The sequence below is a fragment of the Erithacus rubecula genome, assembly GCF_903797595.1.
Source record: "Erithacus rubecula genome assembly, chromosome: 4".
Lineage (NCBI taxonomy): Eukaryota > Metazoa > Chordata > Aves > Passeriformes > Muscicapidae > Erithacus > Erithacus rubecula.
Window position 1 is genome coordinate 55,476,566 of NC_136686.1, and position 27,529 is coordinate 55,504,094.

At 38.0% G+C, this 27,529-nt stretch overlaps 2 protein-coding genes across 4 annotated transcripts in view; one reads left to right on the forward strand and one right to left on the reverse strand.

Annotated features, from left to right (window-relative positions):
* Window positions 1-2,082: 2,082 nt before the first annotated feature.
* On the reverse strand, window positions 2,083-14,367 carry DUS4L (dihydrouridine synthase 4 like). Of its 3 annotated transcripts, none has more exons than XM_079304327.1 (7): window positions 14,209-14,312; window positions 13,751-13,885; window positions 12,799-12,920; window positions 9,273-9,390; window positions 7,732-7,854; window positions 6,203-6,429; window positions 2,206-4,799 (listed from the first exon to the last, which is right to left on the reverse strand). In XM_079304327.1, exons 2-7 carry the CDS (start codon window positions 13,858-13,860, stop codon window positions 4,549-4,551), a joined length of 951 nt encoding a protein of 316 aa, XP_079160453.1. In that variant the 5' UTR covers window positions 13,861-13,885; window positions 14,209-14,312; the 3' UTR covers window positions 2,206-4,548. The 3 variants fall into 3 exon arrangements, with proteins under 3 accessions (XP_079160454.1, XP_079160453.1, XP_079160452.1); XM_079304326.1 differs by having other exon boundaries at window positions 3,397-4,799; window positions 14,299-14,367; XM_079304328.1 differs by lacking the exon at window positions 7,732-7,854 and having other exon boundaries at window positions 2,083-4,799; window positions 14,209-14,306.
* The window catches only part of COG5 (component of oligomeric golgi complex 5), a 177,138-nt gene continuing 163,910 nt past the window's right edge, over window positions 14,302-27,529 (forward strand). The window contains exons 1-6 of the mRNA XM_079304319.1: window positions 14,302-14,445; window positions 15,264-15,403; window positions 17,022-17,079; window positions 19,910-19,964; window positions 20,062-20,131; window positions 25,160-25,280. Of these exons, the coding sequence (XP_079160445.1) occupies window positions 14,391-14,445; window positions 15,264-15,403; window positions 17,022-17,079; window positions 19,910-19,964; window positions 20,062-20,131; window positions 25,160-25,280 (499 nt within the window). The 5' untranslated portion in view covers window positions 14,302-14,390. The remainder of the gene's footprint in view (window positions 14,446-15,263; window positions 15,404-17,021; window positions 17,080-19,909; window positions 19,965-20,061; window positions 20,132-25,159; window positions 25,281-27,529) is intronic.

Below are 27,529 nucleotides of genomic sequence, written 5' to 3' on the forward strand. Positions count from 1 at the left end.
AGTTACCGAGGGGCTGCACCTCTGATGGGAAACACGCTGAGAAGGGTTCAAATGAACATTATCTCTTTCCTTTCTAGGTAATGGTTCTAAGCAGTTTGCTGCGGAATCCTGCTGTGATCATCCCACCGCTCCATGACTCGAGCTTAATCGACTGGGGACTTCAACTCTGCTCTCCATCGTTATCAGTTTCTGAAGTTCAGTTAAAATACCGCGTGTGCCCGTCCATTCCCTCCTCCATGTGTTACACTACATTACTGTCTTAAAAGCCAGTAAATAATTTCCTCAAGGAAAACAGATCAAGTATTCATAAAGACAGCACAAATAACAACCGAACAAGTCTCAAACTGTCAAACCAGCCTGTTAGGGCCTAATGAATAAAATAAACCAGTATTTCTTCAAGAAAGCCCTGTTCTATCCTACTGTCCTGCGCAATGCTGTTTATCAGCATACCAAGGCTCCAAGCACATTATTTCCATGCAGCTCTCCTTTTCTGCCCCTGCATAAGGACATCCTCTGATTACTTTTTCCTTTTGATCCTAACAGATCCTGAGGTCCTGTCAGTGAAAGAAGTTACTTTGTCTACCTGGGCATCACCAGCACTCTTTGACACAACTACTTGCTTTGAGGAATTCTTTCCCAATGAAGTTCCATCAACATGAAACAGATAAAATGCTGTAAACAGTAGTTTTGTTACTCTAATCTATTGGAACTGACATGGGGTGCAAAGTTCTTGCACAAGCAGTTTTCAGCAGAGCTGTCTGCAGCTCCTCACAATCTGAAATTGTTTACTTACAATTTCCCAGGTCTGCAGCCTGGGGATGGAGCCAGCGTGTCAACAATTTCCTAGTTGCTGCCAAGCAATGTCTGGATGAAAGGTTACATCCCAAATAATTGTTTATGCACAACAAATATTGGAGAGAGATTCAAGGAGTCATTTCAATCCAATATACACAGTAGAAATAGCCCCAGTTTTAAGTAGTATTTCTAACACATTTTCATAAAGATACTCAATCAGCACTATAGACAAAACAGCCTCTTAGAATGTTCTGGTTATTACAATATAGCTATTGGCCTACAGCCACTACACTGAAGCTGTTAAAATGTGAATAAAGACTTGAATTTAATTAGAGAGGTTTCCATTTCTGAGCTGCATACTCACCTCCTTCTAGCACTGTAAGCTGCTCTCCCACTAGCATAGCCTCACACTGATAGGACTGTATTCACTTGTCCCTGATGCCAGAGACTTGGAGTTGCTTTTTCACTTCAGAGGCTTCAGAAAATCTCAGACAGACTCACAATGAGTGTGACTGCTGTGCCCTTTCTTTGCAGCTGATGCATGTTCTCCACCAACCTAAAATGAAATCTGAAGAAAAGAGATGTCTCCTGCAAATATCTGTCAGATCTCTCTTCTCCTGTTGAGTGCAGTCTGCTGCTCCTGGAAGGGATTCTAACTAAAGCTGTAGAAGTCTGGGTTGTTGATCCAAGGCTGTCTCTCTCATACTGAATGACTGTATGATGAATATGATGCCATACAATATGTATATATATATAATGGCTGGCTGCTTTAGGGGAAAAACTTCACAAGCCTTCAAACATTACAGTTAAAAGGAATTCTTTCCTCTTCCATCAGGGAGGTGACAAAGTATTCAGAAGCAGAAACAGCAGGTTAGAGGAGTGAAATCAACTCATACTCTTCTGAAACAAAAGGAAAGTTTAAACTTGCTCTGTTCTATTTTGGCTTCTGTGACAGCCTTATTTACTGCTTTTGCCCAACCATCAACCCAAGAAACCTAAGTAATTTAATAGGCAATAGAGAAAACTGAACTGTATAGGCTGTGTGAGGGTCCTGGGGTTATTGCAGAGGATAAAAGTTGCAAAAAAATAGAGGTATTATGAAAATATGATACTGTTGTGCAGGGAGGGATGAACATAAAGGACAAAATCAGTTACAGGAGGCAAAGAACATAAAATACAAAACAAAGCTTTGTATCTTATGTTACTTTCTCTGTCCTTATGCTACAACTTTTAAAAACTAGAAAACAGAAAGACTGACCACCTGGTGACATTAGGAGTCAGAAGGACTATGTCCAGTGATTTTAAACTGGAAATTAGTATTTTTCCATATTCAAATGTCTTATAATGAAAAATATGACTATATTCTAAAAACAACACTGATTGCTGAATAACTCTCATCCTTAGCAATTTATGTATATTGGAACAGTAGGGTGTTCAAAGTATGGCTTAAAGACTCCAACTTTGCAGTTTATTTTATGGAAACAGAGTGAAGCATGTTCAGATGCATACAAAATTCAGAATGGAAGGTGTACAATTCATTTCACTGTTGAAAAGGGATGATGAACTTCCACTGACTTTTATGATACATAAAAGGCCAGATCAAGCTCTCCATAATTACTACCAATATTAACAGCAACCTAGATCTTGTACTTCAGGCAGAAATCTCTGTGATTAATCTCACACAGGCACAACAACTGCTGCCTTCAAAATCATCAAGTACTCAGTTCCTAAATAGGTCAAGGTATTTCCAGTCCTCTAAAATTCAATTTTCCCACTACTACAGAAAAAAATAAAGAATGCTTTTAATTTGTGTTGATTATATGTAATAATTTTTTCCTCTCTGCTCTTTGAGGCTAATGGGATAGTTTGCTACATATAGTAATTGCTAGCCAATCATAAAACTCTTTAAAAAATGGCAATGAAGGGCTTAGTTAATACTTTCACAAATCCTTTTCTTCTACAATTCAGTTACATAGTTTTACTTCAGAGAAGACTGGAGGCATTTCAGAACTGAGAACTGTGTTGCAACATAATTGGATGAACTTGATACTGAAAATTTGGCAGTACAAAACACCTAGTCATGCAGTGGGAAGAAAGAATTCTTGCTCTAAAACTTGGAGCTCATAATTTACATGATAAAAATTATTTGAGAAAGGTGAAGTATTAGAAGCAGTATTAATTACTGAAGACACTGCTAAGAATTTACCTGGAATGCTATACAGAATTATGCCCAACTAATGTCAAGAAAACATTACAATCCAGAAGAGTGAAAAAATAGTGGTCTGAAGGAATGGAGACACACCAAAAATGGTTGCAGAGGTTGTCTCAATTAGGCTAGGAGAGCAAAGCATGTCTGTAGTTTTCCATTTGTTAGCACATTGGGAAGGTGATCATATCAGAAGAGTTATGTAACTTCACTGCCTTAAATAGTGAACTGGACTTGATGAATTGGGTAATGCCTTTCAAACTTCTGTTTACATGCCTAAATCATGCACATTCATTATGAAAAATGATCAAGTATTTTATTGTATTGCATTAAAAATCTATGATAATTTAAGATAACTGAACTATGAAAAGATTTGGAGAGTAGCATCAAAAGCAACCTTTCCTCCTCCAGACTGCTGTAGAATAAAAAGTATTACAACTGCATACAAAACCAAGTAATTTATTTAGAAAATTTGGAATTATTCACGTGTATATTCATAGAACAATCACAGTCAGAAAACTCAGCAATTTTTGGTATGATTTTCTGTGCAAAAATGAAGAAAAAAAAATATTTGATTACAAATAATTGTACTGTAAAGTTTCGTGAAATTTCCCTTGCAGCTGGTGTGTAATGTTATTATCTTGTTCTAATTTTCACTATTTCACTTCTATATAATGATTCAAAGCCAAGTGGCTGTCATGCTTTGATAAGCAACATGCCAGCAGGCAGAAAGGACTCAGGGAGCCCCACTGAGAGAATCTGTCAGCTTTTTTATGACCTAAAAAGTTATGGCTTGGTAGATGATAGGAGTTTAATCTTGTATACAATTATTCTACAGTAGATAAACAAATTTAGTTAGATTGAACTTAAAAGTCTTGTTTTTTAGATTCAGCTAAGTTTGTACTTAAACTATCTCTTAATTTTCCTTTTTTCTTCTTTCCCTGTTCATTTTCCTTCTCTTTTCTTTCCATAATTGTTTATCTATTCTGTGTTTCTTTTGCTGTAAGAAGTATAGAATTTTTCTAAGTTATAAGCAAATTACAAAGTTTTAGGCTGCACAAGAAACATCAAAAATTTTAAAAACGATAGTATTATGGGCTTTAAGGTTTTGTTATCGAATATTATCTAAAGCAGAAACTTCTCTAGTTGCTCCCTTTGTATTCTTTTGGTCTGAAATGACTGTCATAATAAGTAGTCTTGATTTTAGGAAGTTTAATGAAAGAAAAGCCCTAGTTTTGCAATCATATTGCTGTAAGCAATTATCTGGTAAAATACTGAATTAGCGGGGCTTTACAATAATCAATACTCTCTGCAGTAGTGCATTGTAAATCAAATTCCACATTTGTAGAATCTTGAATATTCTCTAGAGTAAAAAATGGGGACATAAAAATATAAAGTATCATCCAAATGATAATGTTTTGCTGCGCTGAAAATACTTACACAATATTGCCACAAAATGTGACTAAAAAGTAAAAACCCAATCACAACTTTTACAGTTTATCAACAATTGCAAAAGACAAGTTTACAAAGGACTAACATACTTTCATTTACCACACACCATAACGGTCATTCAGATAATCCAGTACTGCTGAGGTACTTGATAAAACATTAAAAACCTTTTTTTCTTGTTTTGAAGTTATGCGCTCCATCATGTACATTAAGTGGTGGTGAAAACATGTAAAAGGAGTTCCATGCTCAAGAGCAATGTCAACCCAGTCCTGGATGCACTGAAAAGGTGTCTCTTCATATCCTGCAAACATAGCTGGATTTGCCAAGAGTCCTCTAGCCACCATTATACCTTCAAATTGGAAATTAAAGCAGTAAGTTACATTCCAGTTTGAATTTTATCTTAATCTTCCTGATTATGTACAGCAGCCTTTGGGACAATGACCCAAAGCCTATAGATAGTAATGGGAGAACAGTGGAGATGAATATTGCAGCTGTATCAGAGAAATCCATTGAAAAAGGCAAACCTCAGACTTATCAACACATTCCAATAATTTTCAAACTAAACATAGGTCACAGATGCATTTCTGATCTTCTTTTGAAACTGCAACTAATCAGGACTTTGTTTTTATTTGCTACACACATTTATTGCCCTTATAACATAAAATTACAAAGGAAAGACACAACAGGACCAATAATTTTCTGTGCAACTCAGTCTATTCACTGTCCTTCTTCCACTAAGAGCTCCACAGCTCAATTAAGTAAATTTTAGGACTTTTGATCTGCAGCAAATCTTTCTGAACAAGTGTATAGTGTATTTGCAACTCTAATCCCATTCTATCATATATATCCATACAAGTTCTACTGTAATTTTTCTGTAATTAAGGGATTCTGTTTTCCTGCACTATGAACATACAATCCATCATTCAGTCTTCTCTTAAAAAACAGGGTGATCAAAAATGAAAAATTTATTTCGTCATTGTCAATGACAGAAAAAAACCCAAATGCTTAATATTTTTACTACTGAGGAAGGTGAGCTGGACTATAAGAATATATTTTTGAATTATCCATTTCCTTCCAGCTCTGTATTTGAGGGGAAAGTCACTGTAAGCAGCATGGCAGTTCAGTTGTTCTCCTTCCTGTTTTCCTCTAGCTGAAAGACACAAAATCTGTATATTACCTTTTCAGATCATAGTTTCCAAATTTCCATACTGTCTTGAAACCACAGACAGTTGCAGGAATCTATTGTGACTAAATAACTGCAAAAAAGTCATATTTTATGTCTGAAATGAAAGTGCAGTGCCACACTGTGTCCTTGAAGTTAACCATCTGGCTTAACAACATATCCCCTTTCCACTGTATTCTTACTGTAAGAAATCTGCTCCCATGTGCAGGAAGTTGAGATTTCCAAGTGGAAGTTTACAGTTCTTTAAAAGATGATCAGCTCCATAAAGAGACAGAATGTCTGAAGGTCCCCCTGAACTCTACTAATGAGTGATGAGATAGCATAATGAATCACAGAGCTTTTGTAATTTGCCTCGGAAATAATTATTTGTGGCTTTGAATAGCAGTGCTCCAGTGTTCTGATGATTACCAGTGATTCTGCTTATGGGTTTTTTAAGGCATCTAAAATATCCTCTTTCATTTGTCTCCTCAAGGAGAGAAAGCACTCAAATCATGTCCTACTTACATCCAAAATAAATACCTTGAAATCTGGTTCAGTTTACTTAGAAAATACAGTATGTTTAATCTTACCATCTGCTTCTGTCAAGTGATGAACATTTTCAGCATCTTTTAGAGTTTTAATGTCTCCATTAGCCACAACAGGTATAGACATGCTTTGTTTAATTATTTTAATTGCATCATAATGCACAGGTTGATGCCTTTCTTCTATACTTCTCCCATGTACTGTAATCCATGAAACTCCAGCTGCTTCAGCTTTCTGACAAAGATCAACTGTTCTTTTTAAGTCCTCATGGATCCTAAAATGGCAAGGAATGAAAGCAGTAGGTAGTAAGTTTCCTGGCCTATATAAAAAGCACTCCTCTATAAGGAGGAATTATCACAGATTTCCACAAATAACAGTATAAAGACAATATTACTGTTAGAAAACAGTGTTTGATTTTTGGTTTTGTTTTTTTCAACATATATGAGTTTAGTATATGGAAACCGGTATTTTAACATTTCCCAATTATATCACATCTCTGTAATATACATGAATGCATCTATACATGTAATATCTCATGTAATATACCTTACAGAGATTGAGCAAGGGTACCCAAGAAATCTAAAATCAACGCGATGATTTTGCATATTTTGTGGGAAAAAAAAATCCAATTTATAGTAGTTCCCTTTCCCAGAAGGACTGGAAAATGAGTTGAAACTTAAATGATAAATAGCAAAAGTCACACAGGATATATGGTTAAATAATGGATCAAGAATGGTCATAGAATCATAGAATGGTTTGGGGTGGAAGCAACCTTAAAGACCATCCAGCTCCATTTCCCCTGCTATGGGGACCTTCCACTAGACCAGGCTGCTCAGAGCTTATCTAACTGGGCCTTACAACCTTCCAGGGATGGGCATCCACAACTTTGGGCAACCTGCTCCAGAGCTTTACCACCTCCACAGTAAACAATTTCTTCCTCACATCTAATCTAAACCTCTTTCAGTTTGCAGCCATTCCCCCTTGTCCTGTCACTCATGCCCTTGTACAAAGTCTGTCTCCACCTTTCTTGTGGACACCCTTTAGGTACTGGAAGGCTGCTGTAAGGTCTCCCTGGAGCATTCTCTTCTCTGGACTGCACACAAAGCAATGCAAAACAAGTCTACAGAAGTTTAGAAGCTGATGTAGGGGAGCAGAATGTATTCCTTACAGCAGCTGTGGGACCAGTTCCCAGTTTTGTTACCCATCCCTTTACACCCAACCACAATTGTGACTCTGCTCTCTAATAGCTCACAAAGCAAATCCTTGTGATGATACAGACTATGCATTGCTTTTCTCTTATACAAGCCCTAATCTTTTAAACTGTACTTTCATGTTTGGATTGCAAGAGAACTCTAGCTTACAATATGTTATCTGGGCAAGTAGTCAAAGGTTTTGCTGGTTCTAAGTTTTGTATTACTTGCCTCAGATATCCGAGTCAAAATATCTCAGCAGTCTTCCCATGTAAGGAAATTACTATAATGTGTAATCACAAATATTATTACTATTACACTAAATTCTTGAAGGAAAAAAAAAGGATTCTTCCATGCACCACAAACAGCACTTAAGTTTGACTTACCTTATTTTAATGGATACTGAAAATTTTGGATTGTCAATCTGACTCCGTACATGTCTCACCATATCTTTAACAAGCTCAGGTTTATTTATTAAGCAAGCACCATAACCTTCTGAAATCGCCCATCTTTAAAAGAAAAAGAATATTCATATTCTACATTTGAAGAAATGCAGATCAGTATCAGTCACATACATCAGTTTCTTTCCTTATGACCTTCAGAATGTGTGGTTAAGTAAACAGAGATATTACTGGCTGTAGATCAATTATTTGTTTGCAGTTTGGTGCAGCTTTAAGATCCTGGTTCAGTCTCCATGGTGCTACTAGAACTTTGGACAAGTTACTAACCTCTTTAAGTTCAATTTTCTGCCCACAGAATGGACTCTTAAGGAAGATAAATTAAAATTTAATCTATAGTGCATGCATAAAATAAATGATTTGATATTTCCTCTTGTCATGGATTTCTTTTAAACAGATGACAACTTCGGATTGAAAGGGAGGATTTTCTGAAATGCAAGTGAGGATATTATTTTAGTGATAATCTGGTCTCACTATTCTGACTGGCAAAAAATAACCTTTGCTTCCACTTAACAGCAGAAGTTTTGAAAATAATTTTTCTTTCAAAGGCACATAAAGTGCAGAAAATTTTGTTATTTTGAAACTAATATGCACAAGAAACAAGGGATTCAAATGTAAGCATGTATTTTTACATTTTTACAAGCCTAAAAGGAACAGACAATTTGACACAGTTAACTGTAGTTAAAAAAACCCCATTGCTTGCATGCAGAAGCCTTGGATGTCTCCAGAAGAGAGTTTTCTCAAATACTATAGTTTTAAGTCAAGAAAACCTAATTAGAATAGAGAAATTAAATATTTGTACTGTAATAATATCTTTTACTTTCCTACATTTTCCAGGTCTTCATTTAGAAAAAGACTGCCTGACAAACATGTAAGAAATAAATGGTTCTCAATTGAACCAGTTAGGGAGAATCTGACTACTCTGTTTCACTGACAAAACAAAATCTTTATCAAGTTAGGTGAGAAGTACATCACTAATGCACTATACTTACAAATTTAATAAAAGATGGAAAAATTATTTTCAGTACTTTATCTGTGTAATTTTATTTTAAAGACTATCCTTCATTTGCAGAAGTTTGAGACATAGACTTGCCTCAATATTCTGGAAATTGCTACATCATGATTCAAAACACTGCAAATTATTTGCAGCAAACCCTTTTTGGTAGTGCACATTTAACAGTTGTTGAAAAGGAATGGACACTTCTGAGCCAACATTCAGTATCTCAGAAATGAAAAAAGGCAAGTTGGGAAATACATATAGTTTTTCCAGTTCCACCATGGTGACAGGCACCTGTGTGCACTCAGACCAGTGCCTTACCACATAGACAGGTTTATTACAGCTTAAAAAGCTCTTACTCTCCTGAAATCTACTTTTAGGTTAAGATAGAAATTATGATTAAAAGCAAGACCAGCATTCTTTAGTCTCTTAATTATTTCATCATATTTACCCAGCTTTTTCAGAACTTTACCTCTGAGGACAGCCACAGTTTAGGTCTATTCCATCTGCAAAAGGACAGACGATACGGGCAGCATCACACAAAACCTGTGCTTCTTTAGCAGCAAACTGAACAATCAGTGGGTGATCACCTATGCCAATGAAAAGATAGTAAGAGATTTAAAAATCCCCAGAAAATAAAAAGAATGAGTTCTAAATTCTGAATTTTTTTTTTGTATATTATACACCTGTCTGACCACGGTCCTGGCAACCAGGTATAGGTGACCCTGCATGAGCAGGGTGGCTGGATAACATGACCTACAGAGGTCCTTCCAAGCTCATCTATTTTGTGATTCTGTAAACCCTCAATTGCACATAAATCCAGGTAACTGGCAGGGATTGCTTACAAGTGATGTCTATGTCTACTAGAAGTGGGAATTCAGACAAATGTTATTTGTCCTACACAGTTTCTGGCTTAACATACACTTTCTGATGGAAACTGGTCAGTTGCTAATCTTCCACAAAGACCATCTATGAAACTAGGCATTCTCTAATTTTCAGCAGTCTTCATGCTTCCTCTCCTAGCCTTCCCCTTCTCATCTGCAAGCTTCCCCTTTGCTGTGCTGACACAGCTATCTGTCTTGCCAGGTGGGAAACTTGCTTACAGAACCAACTCTTCAGGAAGGAACTAGAACACCCACAAGCTTTGCCCTTCCTCATCCCAGCCCATCATTTCCTTTCTCTGTGCCAACATGGCTATTTTTTATCCACAACGTGACATACAGAGTTGGAATGAGCACACACATGCAGAAGCAGGTCTAGCAGCTTTGTCTCAAGTGAAAAACTGAAGTGCCAGTGCTCCTCAGCTTGGGTCCACTGAACTACTTGTGATTTACTCAGCCCCTGCAGAGAGCCAGATGGTCATTTGGAACATGCTCTCCTCTTTTACAGCTACTGCATTACATTAAAGGCATCTCAAATATCTCAAGCAGTCTTAGCACTCACTTTCCATATAAACAATTGCTGTAGTTAAGAAGCAGCGTGATATCTGAGCACTGATGGAAAGAGATGATCCAACCAATGCACAAAACAAGAGCACTGCTGGTACTGAAGAGACCACAAGTGCTTTCTGAACATTTTTCTATTTTAGAGGAAAATAAGTAGTTACTGAAACAGAGGAGATTAAGTAAGAAAGGCCACCAGTTCCCTCTCAAACCAGCTGAGACACTTCTAGGAGTTACCTAAAATTCCAGCAACCAAAAAAAAGATAAAATATTGCATGTGTATTTTCAAAAGTGTCCCTTTAACACAGTGAAGAGATTTACATTGCTACAGATAATATTTTAGAATAAGCCCACATGTCTAGTTTCTCTTTGTTGAGCATTAACAAAAGTACTGAGTCTAGCCACATAAATGTTTTTAGGAGCAGCCACAAAGAACACCTACCTCTGAGAAATACAACAAAGAAACATTAATGCAGAAGAAAATGTAAAACATAAATTGCAAACCTATTCCACTAATTAGAAGACAAAATCCCCAAACAGCCAGCAAATTAAACATAAAACCAATCATAAAGTATAAATGCTAATAATGTAAATACTATAATCTGGTCAAAGCATGAGACAGAATGTTTTACAGGCCTGTAAAAAAATTAAGGACAGCATAAAAGAACTGAGTAGGGAAAAGATGGTGTTTACAACACTAAAACATTTCATCTCCTCTTTCCCTGTACCAGCACCCTCCAGAATATACTGCATATCTGACCTGCAGAACTCCAATGTCAACACACTTTTCGTAGATCAGAAGTGTAAGTAAATTCAAGGGGGGCAAAATAAATTAGCAACTGACCAGTTTCAGTCAGAAAGTGTATGTTAAACCAGAAACTGTGCAGGACACCTATATTTGTCTGAATTCCCACTTCTAGTAACTGTAAATAGTAACTGTGGAGATCTGAGCCATATATATTTGAGTCAGTTATGTTCTTGTTAATTTATTTTTACATACAATGAGTTATTCATAGGTTTTTTGAAGTTGCATTCCACTCATAAGAGAGTCTACCTGTGCCTTCCAATGGGAATTTTTTCTGTAATTGCTCTGTACTATTTGAATAATGTACCACAGTACACAGTCACTGCTAAAACAGTAAAATACACTTTCCCTATTACATATACACTTATGAAACCATAGATTCTGTGGCCTGAATAGACTAAATCATCCCACTTTATAGACCCTACATGCTGATCTTACTTACACATTAGTGGTGCTTTTCATTCCTCCAGTTGCAGCCTATGCTGGTTTGTCCCTTGTCACACAGTTCTGCTGCAGTCACTTCATGCCAACAGATCTGTAATGTTCTTGTCACCTTTTCCCACATACTTCAGATCTCTTTACAGCCATGACACTGTACAAGTCCTTCTTTTTATAGGTGTTCTGGTTATGTTTCTGTACCATGCCTGAAGCCTTGCTTCTCCACCTCAACCCCAGCCATGCTTAAACTTCCCAATCTCTTTTGTGGTTTCTTGCACTCATATCTCAAGTCATCTACCAACAGCCCCTTCCACTTTTCAGTCTGGCTAATATGAAACCCTTCTTTGTCAGTCCTTAACTTCACTCTATCAATAGCTGGTCTATTACTTTTTTCACATTTAGTAACACTCTTATTTTTGCTAGAGACTAGAAAACTTTTCCTGGTAATGAGTTAAATGTTTGTCTCTGAAATCACATGAAACAACTGCTAGAAACAGAATCTCAGTGTCGTCTTCTACCTGGTCTAGCTGTGATTGAGTTACTTGGCAAATTTATTTGAAATTAATTTGTAGTAGCCTGTGTGGTGCTGCATTTGGATTTTGTGATAAAACTAGTGTTGATAATTCACAGTTGTTTTGGCTGTTGCTGCAAAGTACATGCACAGTGTCAAAACCATCTGTTTTTTCCACTTTGCTTCCCCCTGCCCACAACAAACCGACTGGGGTGGGCAAGAAGTTTGTAGTGAACAAAGCTATGACAGCTGACCCAAATAGGAACAAGGAGTATTCCATACTGTCTAACATCAAGCTCAGCAAGGAAACTGGAATCATAGAGAAAGTAAAAAAGTGGGTTGGGACATGGAATTTTGTTCCAGAGTGGTTTACTGCTTGGAGAGTGGCTGGGCATTAGTCTGCTAGTAGGAAGTGATTGCCTTTGCATAACTTGTTTCTTTCTTTTCATCTCCTTTACATATTAAGCTGCCTTTATTTTGACAAATGAATTTTTCTTGCACTTGCTCTTCCTATTCTCTCCCTCTGTTGCTGGGAGAATGAGTGAGCAGCTATGTGGTAAACCTCCAGATTAAATCACTTTGGAGGCCTTGATTTCAGATGGAGACAATGTTTTCCACTATGTCTTTTGATCCACTATCACTGGACTGTGCTTACTCTCACTTAGAATATCTATGTGGTTTTGCAATCATACAGGGTACCAAACTTGTTAACAGATGCCAAGTCATGTCACTGACTTCATGCAGTTTGGCTTATGACCACATAAAACATTCTGACAAGGCAATGATTTATTAAAAATAATACCTTTGTTTGTTGTGAATTCGCTGTCTCTGGCTTTTGCAGATCTCACAAAATCAGCTGCCACTATCATTGGTGTGTAACACAAATCACAACTGTACTTCCTGACCAAGGTTCTGAAAGCCAGCCTGCAGACACATGAAGATTTAAGAGGTAAATAGTTATGAAAACAAGGTACACTTTCCTGGTAAATTTAAAAAGCTTTAATAAAAGACCGTAAGAGACAAACAATAAAGCAAAAGGTTATATGGCCAGGTGCTTAGCCTTTAGCCACGAGCATACACTCATTCAGAAAACACTTCCTTAAATGCATCAACATGTTGCATATTCATAGATTTTCATGTATTATTCAGAATCATCCCCCTCCCCCCAACCTGTAAATCCACATGTCTGTATTCCCTGATAAGGGAAGATCAACAAATTCTTTCCCGGGTTCTGGTGTGTCACTGATAATCCAAGAAAAAGAGGAATTTCCTGATTTTTTTTTTTTTTTTACCATTCTCTGAGCTAGTTACACGAACAAAAGCTTTTTACATTACCATGTTATAGTCCAAGAAAAAATATATATTTGTCACACTACTATTTCTGAGTTTTGTTAATAGCAGAACTAAAAGAAACTATATTGATACAGCAAAGTTTTTTAACATTATACATATAGTATTCATTTTAATATTTGTGAAAAGCCAATATTATAATATGTACTTATAAGAACATTTAAGACATTTTTCTGATTAGCCATCCTACAATGCTGTTCTTTATGCAGTATTGTGGGAATGTTTGAGTATTTTTTGTGTAGATCTGTGATGAAAATACGTAAAATAAAACATGTCCCACATTCACCTCTGTCTTAAATAAAAGAGGATAAGGTAATCGCCCATTTTTAGTCAAGATAAATTTGAGAAACAAGTTTCTAAACCGAGTGAATACACTGGAAACAGCTGACTTCACAGTTACTTACTTTGAATAGCGGACCATAGGGGCACATATTTTTACAACTTGCCCAGAATGAAACAAATCCATGGGATCTTTTAGTTGGCATTCTTCAATTTCTCTGATGTCACCACTCATGTATAATTAACAGTCTTTTAAGCATCTGGAAAAACAAACAGCGTGCGAAACATTCGTCTTTCAGCTACTTCACACAGGCCAAGCTGTAGAGCACCACACTTTACGCAGCACTTGCGTTCTGGTGAAGCGTGCGGGAGCCGCTCCCCGCAGGGTGCCGGGGACAGCCCATCCCGGCACGGCCCATCCCGGCACGGTTATCCTGGCACGGTTATCCCCGCACGGCCCCTCACGGCACGGCCCATCCCGGCACGGCCCATCCCGGCACGGTTATCCCGGCACGGTTATCCCCGCACGACCCCTCCCGGCACGGTTATCCCCTCACGGCACAGCCCATCCCGGCACGGTTACCCCCTCACGGCACAGCCCATCCCGGCTCAGCTCTCCCCGGCCCATCCCGGCCCGGCCCATCCCGCGCTCGTTCCCGGCGGCTCCGCTCACCACGTGCCACCGCCGCCCGCTCGGTCGCGCGCCTTCGCCATCATCTTCGCGCGCCGCGTCCGGGAGTGACGCGCGGCCCCGGTACCGCCAGCATGGAGGAGGCGGGGGCCGCCCCCGCCCCGGCGCTCGCCGAGCTGCGGGCGGACGGTGAGGAGCGGCCGCGGGCTCGGGGGGCAGCGCCGGGCACAGCCCCCGCCGGGCACAGCCCCCACTGGCACGACCGCGCCGGGGCCCGTCGGCGGCGGCCCGGAGGGGCCCCTGCGAGGGCGGCGTTGGGCTGGGCGGGCGGGGAGCCCCGCGGCGGCGGCGGCGGCGAGTCCCGGGAAGTTGGGGCGGAGGAGCGAGGGAGCGCGGCGCTGCGCTGTGCGGAATGTGCGCTGGGCTCGCCTGCTCCCAAAGAGAAAAATACTGCACTGGAAAGAGAGGCGGAGATGCTTTGTTGATTTCAGAGTACCTGTCTGGGAACTCTGGTGTTGCTTGATCCAGAGTCATAATTGCAGTATCATTTCGTAATTGTTTTATAAACTCACACCGTTGTCGAAATCCGGTATGATTTCATGAAGTTTTGTCTCAATGCTGCTTGTCAATGATCTGCAGCTCACTGGTATGTTTGGTTATAGGTACAGGCTCAACAGCTTCACCCTGGTTACATGTAAAGTTTGAGAAAATACGGTATTGACACTTTTTAGTGTATTCTGCTCAAGAGAAACGTGTCTTTATCACCATTTGCAAAAAACATAAACAAAAAAACCCCCAAACAACCCAAAACCAACTCGAACCCCAGTTACCAGTTCCAAACTTGTTTTTTCATTATTGTGGTCTCTGCTGACATTTGTACTATGTGATGTAGAGAACATTGACTGTTATGTTGAAGAAAATGAAGATCAGAGAACTGTGCACTGTAGGGCTATAAATTCTATTTAATTCTTCTGAACCATGAATATAAAATCTAAATCCTTTTTCAGAATGTTATGCTGACTTCTTCAGAGAAGACTTTGATGTGAAAGCTTACACTTCCCAGTCCATCCATCAGGCTGTGATAGCAGAGCAGCTGGCTAAACTTGCTCAAGGTATTAGTCAGTTGGATAAAGAGCTGCATGTACAAGTAAGTTTGAAGCATACCTGTTATTCCGGGGTCGTTGATATAAACTAGTCCAAAATTTAGTAATCTTACAAACTTGTAGCTGGTGAAATTGCCCAGTGTCCTCTGCATGCAGTTACTAAAGGTACATCTTGCAGCTAAAGTAGAAGTGAATTTGACAACTGAGTTAAGCCCACACTCATTGCTCCTTCCAGGCAGCCATGTACTGTTTCAGTTTTTGTAGTCTTAGCACTGTAGGCTGTTTTTTACTCTTCTTATGAGAAGGAAGACTCTTTCCAAATTGTGGGAGTCCAGAGTATTCCTCTGGCTTCCCTGGGAGGTTTAAGACCCCCCTGGTGGGATCCCCAAAGACCCTCGAATGAGACCCAGGTGTCTCGGGGCTGGATTTACCTCCTTGGAATAATTTACCAACACTGAGAGAAGAAATGCAAGCTGCAAAAATAAATAGAGTGTAAATTAGACTGTTAGAATGTAGATTTAGCAGATTTCTAGAATGTCTGTGATAAGGGACATGTGGCCAAGATGGAGAATTTGGGGTGTGGATACCTCTTCCTCCTTCTTCTCTGTGTCATCCATGCTGGATGACATGCTGGCACTTTTAGATTGGATGGGGACAGATCTGGACCACATTACAAGATTGTATTGTATTGGGAGTCATTTGTAAATACCTAGTACATAATTTAGACTATAAAATATAAGCCCTGCCTTTCTCAGGCAGATTCTGCCTTGGACGTCTGGCGAGCAGACTGCTGTTCCTGGACAAAGCATTCCTGAGATAAGGAACAATAAACAGCCATGAAAACCTCTAAGAACAGCCTCCTGCAGTCTCTTATTGGCAGGCATTGGAAAGAGCTGGGCTCCAGAACACCTGCATGTCCCCCAGAGGTGAACTCAGGTCTAAGGAGACACCTCGGGTTGTGACACCAAATGACTGTGTCAACTATCATAAGCACTTAAGGCCGTGTTTCAGCATGGCACTGTGAGAAGATAGGGAAAACTTGCACCCTTACATTGTGTGCTGAAGAGTAGAACAAGCTCTAAGACTTACCTTTAGCTAGGCAGATGTAACCTGTGTTAACATGCCTCTACACCTTCAGAAAAGTATAGAGTTTAGATAGAAGACTATCTAAGCTATCTAAGACTATTTATTTCTATACAGAAATTGTAAATCTGCAGTGGACATTACAATGCTTACTTGCTAAGTTTGTGTGTAGTTTGAAAACCTGCTTCGTCCTTCCCCCTGCCCCACTTGGTAAGTTCTTTAGGAACTAGTTTATAAATGTCACCCATAGAAAAGAAAATGAATATATGTTATTATGGTATGTTCGCATTTACAATTATTAAATATGAAGATGTGTTGAAATGTGTGCTCTGCTGACTTTAATTAAGATGTCATCTCTGCTGCACATCTTAATTAATTACTGACCCTCTTCTCATTCTGAGCTTGCTGCTTCTGTGAATTAAAACACCTCATGTTCTTAAAACCCTTTCTCCTGTAAAATGTACCTGTTTTTTCCTGTATCTGGCTAATGTAGGGATGCTGATACTTATATGCCTAATGTAGGAATGATGGGCTCATGTCCCTGTTTTTGTCTTTTGATTTCTCTATTGTTTTTCTAAGGTTGTTGCAAGACATGAGGATCTGTTAGCCCAAGCAACTGGAATTGAATCCCTGGAAGGTAAATATTGTTACATTGTGCTCCTTACAGTGGAATAAGCACTTTTAGGATCTGTGCAGGGAATATCATTACATCATTCACTGCCAACTTTGGCCCCAACGTTAAAGTTCCAGATCAGTTTTTTTTATTTTTGAGTCAGTAGATGGAGCTCCAAGGAGATGATTTGGCTGATGCTTCTCTGGAATAGCTGCTTCATACACAAATGTGTTCTGATAATGTTCTGAGCAACTTTAGCAATTAAGCCTTTTTTAGCCTTTGAATATATTTTTCTAAATTAGCCTAAATTTGTTGCAGTATTGGTGGGTATCTGTTGCCATAAGCATCAATTTTCTGGTGCATAGCATATATGCATGTGTGGCATAGCTTTCACATCTTAACCACAGGATGTAACACATAATCTAAACTATGTTGAGATTTTTTTTAATAGTAAAAGGCTAATAAGTTAAAAAATACTTTTGTTTTATTCTATTGTTTGAGATGTGGATTTTAACATAAATTGTTGATTTTCAAAGGCCTTGCTTAGGAGTCATTGACTCTGTATAGAAAATGGTTGCAGTATATTGTTCTTGTGCCAGGGGCTCATTAAACCTGCCATTCTGTTTTTTGTCACTTTGCTGAGAGTGTCATATGGTTTGGTATTGTGGCTTTTTTTGATGGAGACAGATATTTAGCTCTGTAACATGCTAGAATCTCTATAGCATGTCTCCTTTTTCCCTTTGTAGCTTGGTTAGTAATTTATCTTTATTCCTTTCTCTGCTTTCAGGTTTAGCATAACCAGAATTTCTGGTTAATGATAGTTATATCCTTAGTCTTTGGAGCTGCTTGGGTACACTGCTTTGTATCAGTAATTGCATAGAGCTGTAAAATTAAAAAAAGGGCTATTTAATCTAGTAATGGTAGCTCCTGAATAACTTTTAAAAGAGTTGGAGAATCAAGTATAAAAGACTGAAATATGTGTTCAATCTCCAAATAGTAGACAGGAATGTATAGTCAATCTTGTGACTGATAAATACATCCCAGTAACAATCTTCAGCAATTTGTGCTCAGTGGAATTCTGGTTTCTGAAATGATGGTTGTTTCTGAAGGCATTTCTTCCTAAAATTGCTTTGAGGAAAGAATGATGTACTTCAAAGCAATAAGTTAGGAAACATTTCTGTAAGACAGGTGTGGTAAATAATGCATATTTTGCAACTAATACAGCAAAGTAAAAATGAAATAAAATTCACCTCAAATTCGTTGAATTTTTTTCTATTTACTTAGGGTTATGCTCTTAAAGGGAACACCGAGTCAGGATTCAGAAAAGATAAATGCCAACAGATTTTTTAATTGTGAAGTTAGAAATGTATAATTCTTGGTATATTTATCAAGTAGGTTAGCAAGTGAAGGTTATAGAGATAATTCACAGCATGCATAGTCATTTGGATGTGTAAAAGTGAATGTTATTAAACATTTCAAATTGGTACACCCAGCTTGTAGAGTCCTTTCTTTTTTAGGCCTGTGCACTTTTTTTAATGGTACACAGCTCTAGTCTACATACTCTTTTCTTTCTATAGGTAGTTCAGTAGGTATCTTGAGCTACCTGTTATTTGAAGATATATTGAGAAATTGAGTCATCATGTATCTTCCACAGCAGGTGGAGAGGGGAGAGTGAGTGCCTTTTCACCCATCCTGATTCTGTCATCTGGAAAGAAAGCTGTTGTATGCTTAATAGCAAATTACAGCAATGCTGAACTGCTGGTCCTCCCCCATTATTGCCATGCAGGGTAGACAATGCAGCCCATTTTGCCAGCTTTTCACTGTATCTCATATCTTCATCCTCATGATCTATTGCATGCTGTACCATGTATAAATAACAGTGAACACATGGGCCTGTTACTAAGCTAAGTTAATATTTCTGAAACATGGAGAAGATGAGAATTTACATATCTATACAAAATGAGTTAGATACAGTCACAGTACAGGACAACCTGAATATAACAATTAGCAGTAGTGTTTGTCTTCCATCTTACTGTATCATGCTGCAGTTTTATCTAATTTAATGATGGCATGCTTTACAAGAATGTAGTATGTTTTAGAATGCTAACAGTAAATGGAACAAAAATAATTTCATAGGCCTGGGTTTGTCTAACTTAATTAAATTCTCAGCAGGCTGATTCTGTATTGCAAAAATGACTCCTGTCCCTTACTACTTGGTTTGCAATTTACCAAGAAAAGAACAGACATGCTTGTTGGCTTTCCTTGTGCTGCTTTGCCAAGTTAATGTGGAACAAACATGATTAGGATAGTTTGCTCTGCTTGTAATCTAAATTTGATGACCTTACAATGACATTGATACCTTATTTTTTTGCTAAAGATTTTTTATGCCCAGGAAGAAAACCTTGAAATAGAATTGTTTATCTTCTCAGTCCACTTTATCCTAGTCACTGTGTTAAATAAATAATGTAAAATAGTTTGTGCCACTTTTATATATCATGTTCAAGTGTTTATACCAGGTTATATAATTTGAACTGCAGTCCTGATCAGCATTCTCTTAGAAAGTAGCATCCTCTAAATATTATTTGAAACTTCATAAATGGTGTATTTTGGAGTGATATTTATTCTGTGGGTTTATGTTCTTTTCCAATACATTTTCCATAATATTCAGTAAATGACCTACTCAGTTTATTTCCCAATATGCTTATTAATTTTGGTCTCCCTGATTCTCTGTTACAAAGAGGGAAACTGTTTTTGGTTTATGCTAAAGTAGTCTGCAGTAGTTACTATGATTTGAAAAAAAACTCTTTCTATAATTGATGAGTATTCCATGTAAAAAATCTGCTTTATTTTGCAGGTGTCCTCCAAATGATGCAAACTAGAATTGGTGCTCTACAAAGCACTGTTGATAGGTATGACATTCATTATGCAATTAGAAAGCATAAATTCTTATGTTCTATAATGCTATTTATTAACACTTCTATAAATAATTTTTCTTCTTATTTTTAGAATTAGAGCCAAAATTGTTGACCCCTACAACAAAATAGTGTCTCGCACAGCTCAGCTAGCAAAACTTCAAGTAAGTTGCATTATAAAACATATTTAAAAAAAAACCTTTTTGGAGAACATGTTCTTTCACAATTGTCAGACACAAGTACAGTTTTCTACTCCAGTAGCCTGTAGTTCATAGTCAGTATTCTTCAGAAAATCAGTATTTGTGTCTCTTCAAGAGCTACTGAGAAGTGCTTAATAGGAAAGTTGGAAATTGCAAAGTAGAAAATTCACCTTTGCACTAGCTAATTCAGTTTTTGTAGAGATGGAGGAAGAGGGGAGGGTTACTGAGTACTGATTAATTAAGTTCTCATAACTACTTGTGTTATTTTGGTATTTAATGTTATGGTACTGCTGTGTAGAAGATGCTTTTTGCGCCTAAGTTAATGCAGGCTTTGCTGCAGTTTAGTAAAGAGTTTGGGAATTAATTCTTCCAAAATTCTTTTGGATTTCTTCAAAAGTCAAGGTGCAACTTAAGGAGCTGTTTGTGGTTGTGGAGTTTTGTAAGCCCAGGTGCATAGTTGTCCCTGCCTTATAAATATAAGTGGAGTGTACAGAAGAATGTAGACACCTGTTAGAGGATAGCAGTAGGAGAGATCTTATCACAATGATGGTGAGCTAAGTGTCAAATGCTTCCATTGATAATTTTATAGTAGTTGAAAGCTTTTTCATAGATCTTCAGGAGTCATGTGTCTGCATTCTATTAAGTTTATGGTTTGAAATGCAGCACAGCTCCAGCCCCATAAAGGTATAATGAACTGTTAATGTTTTGTTGTTTGAACTATTTGTCTTTGCAAGTTTACCTGAATTTTGAGCTGTGTATATACTCAAGTAGATTGCCATCTGCAAGTGATTGCTGTTGTAGAGTAGATAGAACTGCAGACTCAGGCAGTTTTTAGTTGGGGGATTGGTGCAGCAGCTGCACCTGTCTTTTGGCTGAACTTCTGTTTTCTATGCTACTTTCAATAGCAGTGATGTTCAGCAGGGAGCTCTTAATGCTTTGTGCAGCCAGTTTGGCCAGGTGCTTCTCCTGTTGTTTTCAGCTCCAGCTGTTACTGTTTTTGCTGCTGGAAAAAAAGTACCATGACTTCCTTGTGGCAGTTTAGATGCAGATTTTTTTGTTGTTTTCTGATGTGTGTTGTGCATGTAGAAAAAATTGTGGGAATGTGGGGCTAAAGATGAAGATAGTTTCTACCCTGCCCTTACACAAAGACCGACTGCAGGAGGATGCCTGAGAATAATGAGTTCCTGAACTTAGGAAATGTTCCTTGGATGCTTCTTCTTGGCTGTTGCATAGTTACATGGTTTTTCCTGTGATGTGAAAGTAGCATATGTCCAAGGTCAGCATTATTCAGGTTCTGCTCAGTGGTTTGTAATATGTGATTTTTTTGCTGTAAGTCAGAAGAAAGATGTGCAAAGTAAGTGGGAACATAGTAGGCTGCTCTGTTAGCATCAGTGTAGAAAGAGGAATGATGATTCCAGATTCTCTGCCAGTGAGACTCAAGAGCTGCTGTCCCTTCTTGTATTGGCAGATCTTATGTGAGTGCTTAATGTTTCACTACACTGCTGGGAGGAATTGAAGATCAGGAGTCCTGAATTAATAAATTAAGCTGAATTTGTGGAAAGTTGAGTCAAATCTCAGCTCTCCAGCCTCATAAAAATGCACTTCTGGGGTGTCCTTTACCTGGGGGACTGGGTTTGTTGAGGAAGGATGGACACAACAAACAATTCATTTCCTGGTGATGGCAGGGCTTATGACATGAAATTGCTCATGCAAGACTTATGGTTTGGAACACTGTCAAACTTACTAATTTTATCAGCTGTTCTACAACTGGTAGAAAAAGATGGCTGCTAAAAGAGGTTGCCTTCTGTCAAAATCTGTAGGGTTGGCAGGTATGTTTTGCTGGAATGCAAGATGTTTCAGTGCCTCTTGTTTTTGTGATGGTGTTGTTTTAATACCTCTCCATTGATTGCTGTGGGACTGCTCACTAACTGAAGGAATATTTGACTTGCATAAAGCTAGATTTTGCCATCCTTAATTGTTTTTAATATAGTCTTTTTAATGTAGGCTTTTTCATAAACATTTTCACTGCAAGTTTGTTGTTAAACTTCAAATCTAATCCTGAATTTTAAATCTCTGCTGTGTGCTTGTATGTGTTTTGTCTTGCTCTGGTCTTAGAGCTTCATGGCATCCCAAGGCAGCAGCAGACTTGGAAAGCTCACTTCCTGCTTTGAATCATACTGTCCTCTTCTGACTCTTTCCATAGTCCTTCACAGGCTGAGTGGGAGTGGTTAACAATTGAAATGTGTAGACAGGGAGTTTGTCCTTCACAGGGATCTTTTCTGTGCAGCTGTTTAACTAAGTGTTTTTGCATGGTCTCTTGGTCAGTGTCTTGGTGTATGAAAAACTTTATGCTAGCAAAACACTATTAAAACCCCCAATAATTCTATGTTTTAAAGTTATTCTTAATTCAAAATTTTTACCAGTAGCAGATGTCTTCATGATGCTGCTATAAATACATAGTAAATGTCTGAAGATAGTGGACTGTCTCTCTTCAGGCTTTATGAACAACAAAACGTATACATTCAATTACCTTGCATATATGATCTACACACTGGCACATTTTCAAGGGACTCAATAATTACATCTTTTTTTCAGTAATTTCCTATAATTAATTTGAAATTAAAAGTAAGAGGCTTTCAATGGCTCAAATTCTAGCAATAATTTCTGTTATAGTTGATAAGCGGTTTTAAATTTCAGGAGATAGCTATCAGGAGATAGCTATGTAATCTCAAAAAAAATTGGTCTTATTTTTGATTTTACTTAAAATGACTTGGAGTAACTGGGGCCACTGGCCTTTGCCAAATTAATTATTGCTTGAACAGTAGAATTTGTTCCTTCTTGGATGAAAGCATCTCCTTTAGAAAAGCATACTTGATCAATTTAGGGAGGGAATGTTTCCAGAATTAATTCAGACTTCTGTTATGAGGGTAGTCAGGTTAGAGGATCTGGCATCTGTGAACAGCTCCACCATTAGATACAGTTCTTTATTTCTCTTACATGTCTTTACATATAGCATTCTTTTGCTGTGATTGGGAGTTTTATTAAGTTGGACAGCTCAAATGAAAATACTTGAGTGAAACAGAATCTTTGTGAAGGGTACAATGCAGTAGAAATTACTACAAAATTTAGAGTGCATCTTCAGTGTCTTTTGATTTTTTTTCCCCCTGCTAATTCCCAGAGCCAGAAATTAAAACTTTTTTTTGCTCTTGTATCTAGATGTAATTTTCCCATATTTGACTCTCCTAAAAGATTGTTTCTTGGGACAGGAAATAATAAGCAAGCAACATTTCAACAAAAATGAAATAATCTTTTGGTGTGTAAAGTAAAAGGTGGTTCAAAAGTAAGAGAAGCTGAATTCCCCAGGGAAAACATTAGCTAGAGTTACACAATTGGATTAGATAGTAATTAATTTTGAAAGCAAAGTAGTAATACTATGTCTTCTTATTTGGTGAAGCATAGTGCACTATATTAAAAGCTATTTTTGATTAATCTTCCAGAAATTTAGTTCACAGATATGAAAGTGATATGCGGATCAAGACTTTTCTAATTAAATAAATGAATTAATAAAAATTAATACATTAATCTCTCAAAGCTGGATAAGCCCCACTTAATTCTCACTAAGTGTTACAGAAGTCATGTGGTTAAGCTGTCACAGAATGCTTTGAAAACTTGCACTTCAGCTGTGATAGAGAGCCCAAAGCAGCGAGAGTAATTGGGCTTTCCTTGATTTGCCTCAGTGGGGTTTTTTTCCTAATTTTTCCTTTTTATTCTGTCTAGATGTTTAATAAAATTAAAATACAAATATTGTGGATTTGTTAGTTTGTGCTGGCATAGGGAAGAGACTGCCAGGTTATACAGTCTGCTGTGGATATTGGTTTAAATGATTCACTTGTATATTTTCATATGTGCCCTTTAACATTAGTTTCCAATAAATGAACTTGAGCTGAAAAACAGGTTCTGAGTCTTGATGGATACTAAATATTTTTTTAAAGTAATTTTAAATTAATTTTGATATCCATGAGGTTAACACTTCAGGAGACTTTGCCTTCAGTACCAAGGAAAATAACTCCAAATAACTATCTCATACTTGCTCCAAATTTCTCACTTGCCACCCTTTTAATCAATTGCAGATGTTGGATTGTACCTATTGTACCTATGGATTGTACATATATATTATACCTATGAGTGTACTGAAATTTGATTTGCATTTCTGAATTCTGTTTTAGTTGTTACCCTCTCCAGAATGTTGTTTTTCCCTTAGCATGTATTTCAAGATATTAGTTGAGTGAAAAGTTACGCAACTATTATTTTTGATTCAGATGTCAGTAATGCCTGTTATTCTAATTTGGCACTAACAAAAACACACATGAATATGGTTCCTAAAAATTTATGTATATGTCCATATTCTAATTTTTAACCAAGAATGTGTATTTTAATAACATGTGGCTCAATGAAGGTAACTGGTCTTCTGAAAGTTTTGCTGAGAATTAGTTTTTACATATATGCCTACCATAAGAGTCAATATCTGTAATAACAATTTAGTCTTTTAGTTTTATTGTCTTCTGAAGTAAGTGCTTCCATTTTGCTTCTTTTGTTTGAGTATTTGATTGGCAAAGCCAACTTCTTAACTTTGCTAAAGCTTAAAGAGGGGAGGAGTATTGGGGTATACAGGGTAAAATAAAGCTCACTTCCAATTAGAACATGACTCTGTCATGGGATTCTGAGTTTCCTTTGTTTTTTGTGTGGGTAGTACAGAATAATCTCAGTAGCCTCATGAATGTAATTATCAGCTTTGAAAGTCTTGGTCTATATAACATAGAATCATATGAAAGATTTTTGGAAAAAAATAAAAAAACTTTTCATAAGAAAGTTCCTTGCTTTTATTCACATTCACATTTCCTTTTTTGGTTAAGATGTTTCCACATTTGAGTACTGGTATTATGTGATTGTAATGTCCTGATAATATCCCCTAATGCCACAATTTCCCTGCAGGCTGCCTGTGACTTGCTGCGGAGGATAATACGCATCCTCTATCTCAGTAAGAGACTTCAAGGACAGCTGCAAGGAGGAAGCAGAGAGATAACAAAAGCTGCCCAGAGTCTCAATGAACTTGGTGAGTCCTTCTTAATTACTATTAGATACATTTTTAGCTTGTGCTCACGTGACTCACAGTAATGTTGGACTTGAAGGAACACCCAAAACTTTTTACTGTGGTTCTTGCTTTCTGCTTCCTGATTTAAATTGAGAAATGGCATGGGCAGAACTTATTAATCCTTTACATTTTTGCGTATGATTTCTCTAGATACAGGTATTTAATAATGTGAAAATTCTACCATAGTAACTTGTGTTCTTTTGGGCAACAATTTTTTTGTGAAGCAATTTCTTACTGGTTTATGTTTCTATAAATCACCCTCAGAGGCACCCTCTCTCTATTGGGAGATGTTGCACTATGATAAGGCATAGTTGAAATTGCAGTTTATGTCCTAAAAGAAAGGTATTGACCCTGTGACCTTTATGAAACCCATAGGTGATATGATACACAGATATCTAACCTAGTTCAATGGAAGTGTTCTGCTGCAGAATTTACCCTTTATTTACCCCTTATTTTATTGGCTCTAGGAAAAATAATGAGGTAGTTCTCAGGAAGGCACATGTTACATTGATAGAATGTTTTCTGTGCATGAGCTAGCTTGGGAAATTCCACACTGTGCTGCAGGATGCAGTGAGGAGCATCCCATTAGTCTTGGAGACCATTTGGTGGTGTGGTGTATGGTATCTTGCCAGTTGTTTCTCCTCTGATTTAATAGTATTCAAATTCCATCTTCCAAAAATAGGTTGTGGGAGGGCTGAACCATCAAACATTCAGAATCATCCTGAAGTTTATTTTGCATATTTGTCACTACTGCTCTTTTTATACTGTGTGATCAAAAAATTATTACTCCATGACTTAGTCTTATAACTGGCAGATGCTGTGTTGCAAACAGAAAGTTTATCTATTTATTTAGTGTATCAGTCTGATCGAAGCACTTAAGCACCAATTGTATCATTGTAAGGTAGAATATTTTTTCTGATTTTTTTCACTTTTCTTTCCATTTTGATCTACCATTACATCTTCAGAATATATTAAATAATACTGTCTGTTAACTACCTGGATTGCAGGTATTATGGGATTACTTCGAGTGCTAGCTATAATTAAACAAATTAGTACAGTTTAGTGGTAAAATCTGAGGTATTTAGTGTAGTTTTTAAGATTTCTTTCTTTGATAGAAAATACCTCTCTCTTCTTCCTCTCTACTTTTTTTTGCTTCACCATTAAAAAAAAAAAAAAAAAAAAGAGCTTGCACTTTCATTTGTCAAGGTACCTCAGTCTTTTGAGCTTCTTGTTTTCAAATACTTGGTCTTTTCCTGAAACTTAGCAAAGTCTGAGTAATTATTGTTAACGATGAAGGGACATGTGTACCCTTAGGCAACCCTTTTAAATTTGATCCTACAGTCCATGGGGGTAGCCAAGGCTTTTGGTCCTTAATTTAATCCTTAGTTCTGGATGGTTTATAGCCAGGTAAAATAGCTTGTCTACTGTCATTTCTCTCTCCATCTTATTCCTTGGTATCTCTTCCTTTCTTCTCTCTTACCTCTCCATCTGCATCCCCCCTTCATTTTTGGCTGTCTGTCCTTTGTCACAGTCTGCTGCCCACCTTGGCTGGTTTGAATTCTTCCTGCTTCCCAGCTGGCCATGCCTGCCAGCACCTGCGTGGATGGGAACACCCCCCTGTGGAGATGCTGGTGCAGGGAGCTGGAGGTGTCTGTCCCATGTGGAGAGGCAGTGAGTGCTGGTTGTGGGGTAGCCCTGTTCCCAGGGGAGGACTGGAATCAGCAAGGGTCAGGGTACTGCTGTGGGAGTCAGCAGGAAGGTGGCATCCACAGGGAGCCTGGGGTGGGATCCGATTGGGGAAGTGCTGTGCTGTGCTTCTGAGCTTGGAAATTTGGGAAGGGTGGGAGGTCTCTGGCAGAGAGGTGATGGTGGTGTGTGGCAGGAGAGCCCATGGGATGTGGTGGATTGGGGTGAGGCTGTGGAAGTGCTGTGCTTCAGAAGAGGTAAAATGTGATGCTCTGTGGTGTCAGTAGGGTGGGAAGTGTGGGGAGCTCCCCTGGGTGCTGGCAGTGCAGTCGGTGAGATATGAAAGCTCTGGGAGTCATGGGGAAATACTGCAACATCTGATGGCAGTAAATAGATGGTAGACATGAGTGATGTGGAAGCCGGGTGTTGGATAGGTACCTCTGTATTCCAGGGGCTTGCTTTCATGTCCAAGATGATCTGTCATTTTAGCCAGATATTCCTGAACATCCCTTTCATCTCTTGTT